This window comes from Muscardinus avellanarius (assembly GCF_963383645.1).
Source record: "Muscardinus avellanarius genome assembly, chromosome: 11".
NCBI lineage: Eukaryota > Metazoa > Chordata > Mammalia > Rodentia > Gliridae > Muscardinus > Muscardinus avellanarius.
The window spans coordinates 51,522,302-51,537,769 of record NC_137797.1 but is presented as its reverse complement, the minus strand read 5'-3'; the positions used below and the strand labels follow the sequence as shown (position 1 = coordinate 51,537,769).

General features: G+C 34.5%; 1 protein-coding gene across 2 annotated transcripts in view; it reads left to right on the top strand.

The window, feature by feature from the left end:
* RAB3IP (RAB3A interacting protein) overlaps positions 1–15,468 on the top strand; it is a gene marked incomplete at both ends in the record, with an annotated part of 44,285 nt that overhangs the window by 7,924 nt on the left and 20,893 nt on the right. The window contains one exon of one of the 2 annotated variants that reach the window (XM_080705392.1): positions 6,691–6,786. The exons of the other annotated variant lie outside the window; for it this stretch is intronic. Coding sequence (XP_080561518.1) covers positions 6,691–6,786 — 96 coding nt within the window. The remainder of the gene's footprint in view (positions 1–6,690; positions 6,787–15,468) is intronic. 2 annotated transcript variants of the gene reach the window in all.

The following is a 15,468-nucleotide window of genomic DNA, read 5'->3' as shown; positions in this document are numbered from 1 at the left end:
TAAGAATTTTCAACAAGCTTCCCTGTTAATTTTTACATTCAGTAAAGGGTGAAACCTGCTGATGTAAGTGGTTACCTTCAACTTTTATTCTTCTTCAGAAAGAAATAAATGATGCTGAAATCAAACCCTCTAAAATAGCTTGGAGCCCAGAAAGTCATTAAAAAAAAAAAAAAAAGAGAAAAACAGACAAACAAAAAACATCTGTACCAGTTTGCATAGTCTTACTAACTGTAGCCAAGGAAACATTTACTATGTTCTTTCATTAATAAGTATTTCTTGATTAACAAAAATATTCACAGCATTGTACAGACTGTATAGTGTGAAAAAATAAATTAGATACGACCCTGTCTCATTTACTAGTTGAAGAGAAAGACATGTATATATACCAGTGTTTCATTGATTCTGAGCTGTACATTTTTCCAAACATCAACATCTCTGAACTCATTAGAGAGATGTCTTGAAACTGCTGTCAACTAGGTAGTAAAATTATGAGTTATTACTACTTGTGCTTGAACTTGTTCATAGTTAATATTTTTAATTTAATTGAATTGTGTAAGTTGGGTGATATATGTTGATATTTATTACTGTGTTAAATGTCTTCAAAAAGATCCCACTGTGGTATGATACTGAAACAAAAGAAGCCACCAAAAAGAAGAATAATATATGATGAAGGTCTATTTTTCTATCAGTTTAGAAGAGTTTTCCCTGTAAATATAAAATGAAATTCTAAGAAAAACTAGTCCAAACCAGGATCATATCATAGTTTCATTTATACTATATTTTTCTTGATATGTAAAATATATTAAAAAGATAAAATCTTAAACTTGTTAAAATAAGCTTGGTAATATAGTCCTTATAGTCTCTCTTCTAAAATCTCTCAAAAAATTTTTTTAATACTATAACACTCCAGGTCTCTTGCCTAAAATTTTACAATAACTACTATGTTCTCTTTCTCTAGTCTTTAAAATAAATCTAGCCAAATTGTATAAGTTATCTTTCTGAATTGCAAATCTGATTGTTGCTGTCCTGATTAAAATCCTTCAGTGACTTTCTCTAGCCTTTTAAAATAATTTTGTCTTGCTTTTAAGATAAGTCTCAATTTCTTGACCTTACTTTTAAGGGTTTTAAGACAGGTCTTATGGGTAGTTTTCTGGCATTATCTTTTTTGTGTGTGTGTGGCATTCACCTCCTCATCTTTGGCTACTGTATGACATATCGCTCTATTCTTTTTATTACATTTGGCAGACTCTTCTAGTATATGCACAGTACCACTTATAAAAAATTCTTGTGAATCTGTTTAAAGATTTGCATCCCTCATTAGACTATGGACTTCATGAAAATCATGAATTTGGTCTCATTCTTTTCATATATCTGTATCATCTATTTGAATGCCTTATGTATTAACAAAGTTAATATTTTTTGAAGGAATAATTTTGAATAGCTGTATTACAGTACAAGGTGTGATAATAAAAGAATAAATAAAGTTTTTTTTTTCTTTGTTTTTTTGCGGGTCTGGGATGGAACCCAGGGGCATTCGACCTCCGAGCCACATCCCCTGCCCTATTTTTTATTCGTTATTTTGAAACAGGGTCTCACTGAGTTGCAAAGGTCTCACTAAGTAGCTGAGGCTGGCCACGAACTGTGATCCTCTAGTTTCAGCCTTCCGAATGCTGGGATTACAAGCGTGCGCCACCACGCCCAGTTTATAAAAAATGTTTACGTGGAGCTGGATGTGGTGGCACATGTTTGTAATCCCAGCATTTGGGAAGTTGAGATAGGAGGATAGTGGTTGGAAGACAGCCTCAGCTACTTAGTGAGGCCTTTTGATACTCAGTGAGACCTTGTTTCAAAATAAAGAATACAAAATAGGTCTGAGGGTATAGCTCGGAGATAGAATGCCCCTGAGTCCATCCCCAGTACTGAAAAAAAATTTACATGAAGAATAAATTTTACTTCTTTCAGGTAGATAAGTTGGATCTTGAAGCCTAAAGAGAAAGTTACCAGTTATTTATCAGGAGAGAGTTTAGATGGATAGGATCAAATTGGGGAATGAATGAAGAGTGAATCAGACCAATTAAACTCTGATTTAGAGGATGGAATTGAGTGAATAACTCTGAAAAGGAAACTAGCACACATTGTAGGTCTTTAGTTTTAGAGTACATTTTATGTCACTTGGTAGTTAGTAGAGAGCTACTTGGGAAATGTACCTTTATGAATGACAAGTATTGCTCTATTGGCTTGGAAGTTTCTCAAGGGGATAGTAATTTTTAATATCCCAAGGAATTACCATAGTTCCCATTTAGTAGGAAATATTGAATAAATTTATTTAGTTTTTACATAGAATTGTAAAGAGTTACAGTTTAAAAGTAACTGGCATTAAATTTATGCATTTATAGATTTAAAAATTAACTTAGGGAGAATTGGCATTTTAAAGGTGTCGTTCTAGCCAAGAACTTGGTATGTTTTTCTGTTTATTAGGTCTACTCTTATGTGTTTTAGGAGTATTTTATTTTATTTTTGTGGGCCGGGGGATGGACCCAGGGGAATTTGACCTCCAAGCTACACCCTCTGCCCTATTTTTTATTCTTTAATTTGAAACAGAGTCTCACTAAGTTTTGAAGGACCTCACTAAGTAGCTGAGGCTGTCCACGAACCGTGATCCTCTGGTCTCAGCCTCCCGAATGCTGGGATTACAAGTGTGCGCCACTATGCCCGGCTTCAGGAGTATTTTAAAGTTTTCATTGTGCATTGCAGTTTTTAGCATTATAAAATTTCCTTTGTCTTTGTGATTTTAGTCCTATATACTACCTTGTCTGACTGATTACAAGACTGAGATCCTCATTTTCTTTTTATTACATTTTTTGTTATAGTGCTGCCTATCTTTATTTTGGTTGTGGTACTAGGGATCGCATCCAGGGCCACTGTACCATTGAGGTATATATCTAGCTCTTTAAAAATTTATTTTATTTTATTTTGAGACAGGATCTCTGAGTTGTCCAGAAAGGCCTCAAACTTGTGACCCCGCCGTCTCAGCCTCCTGAGTTCCTGGCGTCACAGGTGTGTGCCACTGTGCCTGGCCATTCTTTTTTTAATTCGTCTCAATCACTTCATCTTAGGTATGCCTCTTTATAAAGCATAGGGATGGGTTTTGCTTCTTTGGCCAAACTGAAAGTCATTTGCTTTTAATAGGTGAGTTATACCCATTTTCATTTATTGATAATTATGCTGTGTTTGGGCTTATTTCTTTCAGATGGCTTTCATGTGCATATACAAACCTTTTTACCCTGTGCCCTGTTTGTGCCCTTCTTATTTATTTATTTATTTATTTATTTATTTATTTGCTTTTTAATATTTTGGAAGGCTTGATTCTAATTCTAGTTGTTACTTTAAATTGGACGCATTTACCTTTTCATTTCTATAGATAATGCCCTTGTTCCCTACCATATACAATACAAAAATTATTTAGTAAGTATTTCCTCTGTCTGTATAATTTAATTTTAGTTATTGGTACTATCTTAATGCTAATCTCTGGATTTGTAAGCCTCAAGTTGTATTCCTTTACTTCCAATTCTTTTTTTTTTTTTCATTCTACCTCTGAGCTACATCCTCAGCCCTGTTTTAGTTTTATTTTTTTGAAACAGAGTCTCACAAAATTGCTGAGAGCCTTAAGTTGTTGAGGCTGACTTTGAACCCATGTACTGGGATTTCAGGCCTGCACTACCTGACTACTAACTTCAGCTTATGAAGTTAGAGAACTTAATTTTATCTCCCTCCCCTTTTTTGTTTTTGAATTTTTTTTATTCATTATTTCTATATTCTTGAAACTTCATTTATGCTGGGCATGGTGGCGCATGCTTATAATCCCAGCGCTTGGGAGGCTGAGACAGGAGGATCTCACAGGTTTGAAGTGAGCCTTAGCTACTTAGTGAAGCTCTCAGCAACTTAGTGAGACCCTGTTTCCAAATAAAGTATAAAATAGGCCTGGGAGTATAGCCCGGAGGTAGAAAAACCCCTGAGTTCCACCCCCAGTACCGCCAAACCAACCAACAACCAAAACTTCATTTATGTGCTCTTTTGTTTTATCCACATTTAAGAATGGACAATTTTTTTTTTAAAGAGCAGTTTTAGGTTTGCAGCAAAAAGGAAAGTTTGGTGTTTCCATATACCCATCCCTCCGTATTACTGCATCACCCACAAGAGTAGTACATTTGTTATAATTGATAAAAGTCCATTGACTCATTATCCTCCAAAGTCTATAGTTTATATATGGTTCACTCTTGGCATTGTATGATCACACTATCAGTAATATCATAGAAAATTGTTTGAATACCCTAAAGATCCTCTGTGCTCTGTCTCTTCATCCCTTCTTAACTCCAAACTTTAGCAACTACAGATCTTTTTATAATCTCCATATAGTTTTGCTTTTTTTTTTTTTACAGGATATAAGACAGTTGGAAATATAATATGTCTAGCCTTTTGCATTGGCTTCTTTCATTTAGTAATATGCATTATAGTTCCCATTTCTTTTCATGGTTTGATAACTCATTTCCTTTTAGTACTGAATGGCATTCTCTTGTCTGGATGTACCAATTATTTATCCATTCACCTACTGAAAGACATCTTGGCTGCTTCCAGGTCTTGGCAGTTATGAATAAAGCTGCTATAAATGTCAGTGTACTGGTTTTTGTGTGGGCATAAATTTCCAACTCATTTGAGTACATACCAAGAATTGTGACTACTAGATCATTGTGCTAAGAGTATGTCTGGTTTTGTAAAAACCTGCCAAACTTTTTTCCATAGTGGTTGCATCAGTTTTGCATCCCTGCTGCCCCATATCCTCAGGAGCATTGGGTGTTCTCAGTGTTCAGATATTGGTCATTGTGATAGACTTGTATCTCAGGGTTATTTTAATTTTCACTTCCCTTATGGGAGATGATGTTGGCTATCTTTTCATACGCTTATTTGCCATCTGTATATCTTCTTGGGTGAAATGTCTCTTTCAGTGTTTGGTTCATTTAAAAAATCAGATTGTTCTTAGTGTTGAGTTTTAAGAGTTCTTTGCTTATTTTGGATAGTAGCTCTTTATTAGATATGTCTTTTGCAAATATTTTCTTCCAGTCTGTGGCTTGATGTTTTATTTTCCTGATATCCCTATCTTTTCATCATTTTACAGTTAGGTTCTTAATTAAAGCTACAGTATTTATGGGTTTGCTTATTGAAACTTGTTTTTTCCTGTCACTCAAGTAAGCTCATGGGAGAGATATTCTCTAAGGTCTTATAATACTGTATTCCTTATCCATGAAGAAAACTTTGATTGGATGTAAAATATTCAGCTTACATTTCTTTGTCTTGAGTATCAAAAATTTGCACTTTGTTGTTTTCTAGTGATATTGCTGTTGATGTTTGATTGATTTGGTTTTCTCTTATGGGTGACTTGGCTTTGTGTTTAACTCTTATTTTTCAAATTTAACTGTTAGATAAGCACATAAATCATACATAATGAGTTACCATGCAATATATAGATAAATATAATGTTTAATTATACCACATATTTTGTTTAAATCAGGATAAATAGATCAGTTGCTTCAAAACTTTATCATTTCTTGGTGGCTAAAACATTCAAAATTCTTCTGGCTATTTATTTATTTATTTATTTATTTAATTTTTTTTGTGGTGCTGGGGATTGAACCCAGGGGCATTCTACCTCCAAGCTGTACCCCTAGCCCAATTTTTTATTCTTTATTTTTTGAAACAGGGTCTCACTAAGTTGTGGGGGGCCTCACTAAATAGCGGAGGCTGGCTATGGCCCCAGATCATCCTTTCTCAGACTCCCAAGTACTGGGATTACATGCATGCACCACCACACCTGGCTCTGGCTTTTTTTTTTTTTTTTGGCGGGTCTGGTGATGTAACCCAGGGGCATTTGACCTCTGAGCTATTCTTTATTTTAAAACAGGATCTCCAGTTACGGAGGGCCTCACTAAGTAGCTGAGGCTGTCCATCAACCCCAATCCTGTGGTCTCAGCCTCCTGAATATAAGCATGAGCCACAATGCCTGACTAGCTCTGAGTTTTTAAAATGTACAGCACTTTATTGTTTTCTACAGTCAGTTTAATTTGCAATTGTTAAACATCTATTTGTGATTTATAGGGAAGCCATACATAAATGTGTCATGAACGTTATTTTTTAAGTGCTAATATGTATTGTTTACATCTGGTTGAATTGTTAAATGGGTGTAATTTCACATGGAAATTTAGATTAGTTATAATATGGTATATAAAGTTATCTATAAGTAAACTAGTTTAAAAAAACTTGAAAAAACACTCATTTTTATTGAAATTAGTAAGCATAGCTGAAAAAATCCTTACTTGGTGGAAATAAATATGTTCAGAGAAAAGCTGAGAGAAAAAAGAACAGTAATTTTATTTCTTATTTTTAATGTAATACATATATTAATATTTAATCTCTGGGTATTTTATAAAAGAAATGTTAATATGTTAGTTGAGATCGTAATTTTAGACTTGCCTGATTGTCTTCCATGGAGCAAGTGTGAGATAATAAACATTTTCATTGTGAGTGTAGGAGAGGATAGTATTAATGATTTGTAATTTTATTAGTAGAGATTATATAGTCTTCTGAATCTAACTGCAAACTGTGGAGATCCAAAATAAAATTACCAATTTCTCATAGGAACTGAAGTTAAAAGATGAAGAATGTGAGAGGCTTTCAAAAGTACGAGATCAACTTGGACAAGAATTGGAAGAACTCACAGCTAGTCTGTTTGAGGTTGGTCTATTTACATCTTGGCCAACAGCAACATCTTGGCCAACAGCGACATCTTGACTTTTATATATTGATAGAATTGTTTTTTAGAGGAATCTTGAAAAGGATATGCTTAGTTTCATGTATATTCATAAGTCCTCTAAACAAAAAATAAAATCTTTCAGAAATGTAAAGTAAATATAAACTTAAAATGATGTAAGAAGGAAAAGAAGAAAACAATATATTATATAGGATAACAGTATCAGGTAGTTTTAAAATGTATGTGTGAAGCCAGGTGTGGTGGTGTGGTGGTGCACGCCTATAATCCCAGTACTTGAGAGGCCGAGATGGAAGGATTGCAGGTTTGAGGACAACCTCAGCAAGTAGTGAGACTCTTATCAACCTAGTGAGACCCTGATTCAAAATAAAAATAAAATAAGGCTGAGTATGTGGCTTGGAGGTAGAATGATCCTGAGTTTAATCCCTAATACCTCAAAAAACTTTTTTTTTGTAGTGTAGAAAGAAGGAGGTAAATTTTAGTTTTGATTTTTATTTTCCAAATATTTATGGCTACTTTAGAGTAACTTTTTGTGACTCCCTAACAAAGGTGGCATCTGATATGGGGTGTTTTGAGGCTTGCTGGTAGGCATACCTACTTGTTAAAAGGCATGCCTCTCTATTTCCAGCCTGCCACCAGGACCAAAATTTCTATCCAACTAGAGCAGTGATTCTGAATAGGAGTGCCTTCAGCATAGAGAGATAAAAGCAATAGTGTGAGAGAGAGATACATGTTATTAGAAAGAATCACTAATGGGATTGTGGAGGGTGGCAAGTCCCAGGAGCTACTAGATGAGTTGACAAGTTGCAGACCTAGGACAGCAGATGGTGAAGTTCCAGTCTGAGTTTGAAAACCCAAGAACCAGTATTTCATTTGGAATCTGAAGGCAGAAACAATTTTCTTAAAAGTTTTTGGGTCTTCATCAAATTGGATAAGGGCCATCTATATTATAAAGGGCAGTTTGCTTTACGCATTCTACTAATTTAAATGTTAATTCATCCAAAAGCAACCTCATTGAAATTCCTAGGATAATGTTTGGCCAAATATTTGGTTACACTGTATCCAATAAGTTGACAAAAAAATTAACTATTATATGAGTTTTGCCCCCAAGTGCTTGCAATACTCTATAATCATTTTCAGAGCTTATGCAATGGGGTGTGGGGAAAGGATAGTACTTCCATGGTAAAGGACCACTGCCCATTAAGTGTCTCCTTTGGATTACTGTTAGACATTTTTTATTAAAAAAAAGTTGATGCATTAGCCGGGTGTGGTAGCGCATGCTTGTAATCCCAGTAGCAAGGAGGCTGAGACAGGAGGATCCAGGTTTGTGGCCAGCCTCAGCTACTTAGGCCCTCTGCAACTTAGTGAGACCTTGTTTCAAAATAAAGAATAAAAATACGACTTGGGGTATAGCTCAGAGGTAGATTACCTGTGGGTTCAATCCCCAGTAACACACACACATACACACACTCATACACAAGTTGATGTGTTACTGGAATGGCTAATGCATTATCATTTAGCAGTATTTTTTCCCTAAAAATTTCTTCGTGTGTGTGTGTGTGTGTGTGTGTGTGTGTGTTTTAACTAAGGATTGAACCTGTGGCATTCTACCTCTGAGCTATACCCCCATCCTTTTTATATTTTGAAACAAAGTCTTGCTAAGTTACCATACACTGACCTTGAACCTGTGGTCTTCATGTCTCAGCTTCCTACATATTGGAATTACAGGCATGTGTCACCATACCTGCTTTCCAAAGATTTCTTCTTAAAGTTTATATTATAATAAAACATTTTAGGGCAAAAATCCCATCCCTTTGCTATTTTTATTTATGTGACATATTCAGTTTTAGAGATATGCATATTTTCCTATGTCATTGTAATCCTAGTATAAGTATATTTTTATTTGTTATTTTTAATTTTTTAATTTTTCTGTGGGTCTGGGGATTGAGCTCAGGGGCATTTGACCTCCGAACTACACCCCTATCCTATTTTTTATTTTTTTTTTGAAACAGGGTCTCACTAAGTTGCAGAGGGTCTCACTAAGTAGTAGCTGAGGCTGTCTGTGAACTGCAATCCTCCCATCTCAGCCTCCCGAATGCTGGGATTACAAGCGTGCGCCACCACTCCCACCTTATATTTGTTTTTTAAATGACAATTCTCAGTCACTAACTGTAATGAGAGTCATCTACCAAGTACATGTTTTATAATTTTTATCATTACAAGTAACTTCGTATTATCTTTAGATGTGTAGGGCTTTCTATGCCCCTCTGTTCCATACCCTTCTGCTATGTGTGTTGTTCTCTCTCTCTCTCTCTCTCTCTCTCTCTCTCTCTCTCTTTCATACTGGGGATTGTTTTTTTTTTTTTTTAATGGTACCCCCAGCCCTATTTTATTTTTTATTTTGAAATGGGATCTCACTAAGTTGCTGAGGGCCTTGCTAAGTTGCCAAGGCTATCCTCAAACCTATGATCCTCCTTGGCTCAGCCTTCCAAATACTGGGGTTCACATATGCCACCATGCCTGTCTTTTTCATGAACATTTTAAAACTAATGTTTTTATTTCTTTAGTGACCTAGTCATCAGAAATAAGAGGAAAATAAATTTAGGGATGGGACAAATGGGAAGTTAAGACCTAAAACAGGAGTATATGACTTGCTACATTTTTATACTTAAGCAGGTATACAAAAACATACAGCTTTCTTCTGTAGTCTGGCTAGAAGAAAATTTGAGGATATATGGATACTAGATAAGAAAGAAGATATATTGTTACTTATGTAACAATATATGTTAATTTTGATTTTCTGCCTGCTTGGCATTAATTTAGTCTTGCTTAGTTCCACCTGTCTTCATGCATATATTCTGTTAAGTGAAGTAGAGGGAGAACAAACAAAAACTTCTTTTTCAAATTAGGGTTTGAAGGACCAGAAATGCAGTTTGTGCAATTAGTGAAAAAGTTTATGTAAAAAAATAGAGTTTTGGGGGTCTCCAACCTAACCCTAATCCAGCAGTGGTTAATAGCCTTGACAAGGTGCATGATCTCTGGAAAAGAAAGTACATTGATTAAATATAACTTTAGTAATGAAGAAATATATATTCAAAGTAGTTACTTATGAAATGGGAAAAAAAGTGATAAAAATTTTTCTGTGTTCTTAATGGTGCCTTCACAATCTTAGTTTACTATTGTGTTATAAAAGTATTTTTTGCTTGGATTTTGTGTGTATAACTTTTTAAGAATTAAATATTATTTTGAATAAGCTAAATTTGTAATTTTTGGTAATTTTAATTATGTAATTTAAATCTAACATGTAATTTTAAATTAGGAGCTTATTGTGATGTGTGATGAATAATCTTGAATATAGTTATATCCTTTGTATGTAGCAAATTGAGTCTTTTAACTGTTTCAAATTTGTACCAAAACTATAAATTTACATATTTTTTCTTGTGATAGCTTCACTTTTTACATAACATAAAATTAAGTCAGTTGGAAGAATGCTTTATGGTCTGGCCTTAAACATAGAAAAAAAGATAGGTAGTCTTAAGATTTTTTTGAATGTTATATCAGCCAATTTTAGTATATGTCTATGATATGCCAAGATTTCTGTAAATGTGGTGAAGTCTATAAGGATGGATTTAATTATTTTATTTTTGAAGAAAACTGAAGTATAGAAAAGCTAACACGTAATGCTGGTACTAAGAGCCATGACTGTGACTCTTGCTTTGACTACTATGAAAAAGAATAACTGGCACTTCCTTTTGTCTGTAACCATAGCAAAGGAGTTGTCACAAGGCCTCTCTTTCCTTCATCCCATGTTGAAGTTAGCAGGAAAGTCTTGTGGTGCTGCCTTCAGACCATATAGCAGTTCATCTTCCAAGCTACTGTTATAATTACCTATACCAATAGAAACTTTGATCCTGTTCCTAGTCAGTAATGGAGAAATTTGAGCATGTATCTAATATTTATTGAAAGTTCTCTTTGCTAGGCACTGTTCTAAGAGCATATATACTTGTTCATAAATTTGTATTCTATAAATATATACTAGCATATGTATGTTAAGCCTTACAAATATATGTACTGTATTACATACATTTAAAACACAAGATGTGAGCCAGGCGTGGTGATGCACGCTTGTAATCCCCGCGCTTGGGAGGCAGAGACAGGAGGATCGTGCTGGTTCGGAGCCAGCCTCGCTGGCTTAAGAGACCCTGTTTCCAAATAAAAAAATATAAAATAGGTCTGGGAAAGTAGCCCGGAGGTAGAAGGGCTTCCAGGAACCCCAGTACCACCAAAAAATTAAAAAAAACAAAAACAAAAACAAAAACACAAGGTGTAAGAGAGAGACAAGAATAAAACTACAAATTTTAGCCAGGCATAGTGGTACACACTTGTAATCCCAGTACTTGGCATCACAGATTTACAGCCAGCCTCAGTTATTAGTGAGGCCCTCTGCAACTTAGTGAAACCCTGTTTCAAAATAAAGAGTAAAAAAATAGAGCTGGAGGTATAGCTTGGAGGTCAAGGGCCCCTGGGTTCAATTCCCTGTATTGCAAAAAAAAAAAAAAAGACTTAAAAATTTTTATGAATACAAAATATTATATTTTCACTAATATATATATTCATATATGTTTAGTGAAAGTATAAATATATTTCATTGTTTTAAAAATCTCATTTTAGCGCCGGGCGTGGTGGCGCACGCTTGTAATCCCCGCGCTTGGGAGGTGGAGACAGGAGGATCGCGCAGGTTCGAAGCTAGCCGTGCTGGCGTAAGAGACCCTGTTTCAAAAATATAAAATAGGTCTGGGAGTGTAGCCCGGAGGAAGAAGGGCTTCCAGGAAGCCCAGTACCACCAAAAAAAAAAAAAAAAAAAATCTCATTTTAATAACTTATAATCCTTTGTAAATTATTAAGTAATTTATAATGAAGGTCTAGTCTAAGTTGCATTTTTAAAATTAGAGTAATATTGTTGGTAACTCATATGTTTATTGATCCACATGTCAGAAGTATATCATTACGTGTACTAAATCATATACTAGGTTTTAGTACCATTGCCAGTTATGGGAAGGGTTTTTTTTCCAGAAAATCTTTAGTGAAATTTCCTAATACTAGCAAATTATTTTTGCATATTAATCAGAAGTTGTTGCATTTAAACATGAATTTTAAAAAACAAGAAAAAATCTTCTCTTATTTGAATTACTGATAACCAGTTAGGAAAAAAATCTATTTTCAAAGTTTGTAAGTATATACATATAAATATATTGATCAGAAGTCTGCAGATTATAGCCTTAGGATATAAGCAGCCTGTTTCCTTTGGTTTAGCCTGTGAGCTAATAATAGTTTTTATATTTTTAAATGGTTGGGGAAAAACATAAAGAATATTTTGTGACATATGAAAATTATATGAAATTTTAAACCTAATATACATATTAGATGTGTAGTAAGAATACTGTAATCACAGAAATTTATTATTGAAACATTGTAAAAGAAGTAAATCTGATGATAGCAATTGTAGAGTATTTGCATACAATCAAAGTTATTGTTATCAGCTTAAAACAGTGCTATAACTGGAAAATATTCAACATGAACCCTGTGGTAACCAAAAAAATTAGATACACAAAATACAAAGAGAAAATAATCAAAAGTGTACTGCTACAAAGCAACAACAACAAAACCCCACAAAACACCAAACCACGATAAAAAACAAGAGAGGACCAAGAAAACTATAAAAGAGGAAAAGTTTAACAAAATGACAAGCTAAAGCCCTTAGCTTACACTAATTACTTAAAATGTAAATGAACTAAACGCTCCAAGAAAAAGCCGTGGAGTGGCTGGGCTGGGGAATGTAGCTTAAGTGGTAAAGTGCTTGCCCAGCATACAAAAGGGGCCAGTTCCCAGCACCACATTAAAAATAAAAAAATCTAAAAAGGTATAGAGTGGTTGAATGAATTAAAACCTCTAACAATGTGCCATCTACCAGAGACTCACCTTAGATTTAAGGCTAGTCTGAAAATGAGAGGCTAGTAAGGGGCAATTGGCAGCCAAAAGAGCAGAGGTGGCTATACTTGAACAAAATAGACTTTAATTCAGAACTATCATAAGAGACAAAATCATTATATAATGACAAAAGAATCAATTTGGAAGATACAATAACTACATATGTACTCAATACACCAAATATATAAAGCAAATATTGAAAGGTCTGAAGGGAGAAATAGCTGTATACAATAGTAGGGACTTTAGTGCTCTGCTCTCTATAATAATGCCAGTTAAGAAACTTTTGGGTATATGTTCCAAGGAAATAAAGTGAGTATCTTGATATCTGTACTCTTATCCTCATTGCGCCAGTATTCTCAGTAGCCAAGACATAAAAACAAATGACCAGCCGGGCGTGGTGGTGCACGCTTGTAATCCCCGCGCTTGGGAGTCAGAAGCAGGGGGATCACGCAGGTTCGTAGTCAGCCTCGCTGGCTTAAGAGACCCTGTTTCCAAATAAATAAAAAATATAAAATAAGGTCTGGGAGTGTAGCCTGGAGGTAGAAGGGCTTCCAGGAACCCCAGTACCACCAAAAAAAAAAAAAAAAAAACCCCACAAAAAAACAAAAAACAAATGTCCATTGATGAGTAGATATATAAAATATGATATACATATGAATATTCAAACCTTAAAAAGTAGAATTCTGCCATTTAAGACAACATAGATAAACCTAGAGGATATATGTTAATTGAGAATCTCCAGGCACAGAATGCTGCATGGTCTCCCATGTGAAATACAAACATTTGAACTCATAGAAACACAGAGTAGATTGATGGTTGCTAGAGGCTGAGAGGTGGGAAAAATGCAAGATGTTGCTTAAATGGTAAAAAAAAAAAAAAAGTTATGCACAATGAATAAATTTGGGGATCTAATGTGCAGCCTGGTGAAACTATATTGTATCTTTGAAATTTGGTAAAATGGTGGATTGTAAATGTTACTCCCATTGAAAAAAAGTATGAGGAGTATGTGAGATGATAGATATGTTTAAGAAAATGAAATTGAAATGCATATGAATACATATGAAATACAACTTTCAGTATTTATAATTTAAAAAAATTGTAAGTAATAGAAATTTATTTCTTATAGTTCTGGAGGGTAGGTAGTCCAAGATCAAGGCACCAGCACTTGGTGTCTCCTAAGGCCTTCTTGCCTTGATTTGTTTATAGATTGTTTATGCCTGCTTAAACACTACAAAAGCAAAGTTGAATAGTTGCTACAGAAACTGTTAGATGGCCCTCAAATCCAAAAATACTGTTTGACTCTTTACAGAAAAAGTTTCTGATCCAAAAATACTGTTTGACTCTTTACAGAAAAAGTTTCTGATCCAAAAATACTGTTTGACTCTTTACAGAAAAAGTTTTCTGACTTCTGGTGTAGTTGGTACTTAAATCATTTTTAGCTTCAGATAGAAAAATTTCAAATCTTTCTGAAAAATTTTTTGATATCTTTTTGATTTGCAAAAATCTGTGCATTATCTCTTTAGATACTGCTTCTGCTCCTTCTCTCTCTCTCTCTCTCTCTCTCTCTCTCTCTCTCTCTCTCTCTCTCTCTCTCTCTCTCTCTCTCTCTCGGATTCTAATTGCATGCAATTAGAGTATCTCTTACTCTAGACTTTATCTCTAGTGGAAGGGTCATCTCAATTCCCACCTTACTTTCTGTGTTTTCTTTTCCTGGTATTGGTTCTAATTTTTTTCTTGAATACTTTCAAGCACATGGTGGAGGAGGAAAACTTGTCACCTTTTTTAATTGCTTGCCATTGGAAGTTTGGTCCCAATTGCATAGTCTACTACAAATGAAAGCAAAGTCCATTTCCAAATATTTAAACAAATGTTCTGTCTATAGTAAGAGTTACTTCTGCACTTATAGTTAAATGTCACTTAGATAGAAGGGTCAGATTAGATATGAGATGTTTATTACTTTGAAAATATCTGCTAGATAGTCTTCAGCTGACAGCTGCTTATCCCAGAAAAATTCGGTAGATCTGAAACAATTATTAATTTTTAAAGGAAATAGCCAGGCATGGTGGCACATGCCTGAAATTCCTGTACTTGGGAGGCTGAGACTGGAGGATGGCAAGTTCAAGGATAGCCTCAGCAAACAGTGAGATTCTCGACAACCTAGTAAGACCTTGTTTTCAAATAAAAATAAAATAGGGATGGTGGTGTAGCTCAGAGGTAGAATGTCCATGGGTTCAATCCTCAGTACTGCAAAAAAAAAATTACTTGAATCAAATCTTAAAGACTTTGCCAAGATAACCAGCTTAATGGTACATGTAATATTTTGCCAATCTTATTATAAAGCATCAATAGTGACAATTCTCTTTTCAAACTAATCTATAGATTTGTGCTCATGGACACACACCAACTGCAATTCATTACAGTGTCTTATTAAATATTTTCAACCCTCCTTTCTGCTCTCCCTACAAATGAAGTATAAATTGAAGTTCTAAGAAATTCTTACATCCCAGGAGATTATATAATTCTGTACTGTTTTAAATCCTTAATCACTTGTGGAATTCATTCTGTACAATAATCTTTAAGATTATGTCATTATTTCTTTAAAAAATACGTTCATTTTGCACATAGAATAAAATCCAAAATTCTTACCCTGATGTTATTTG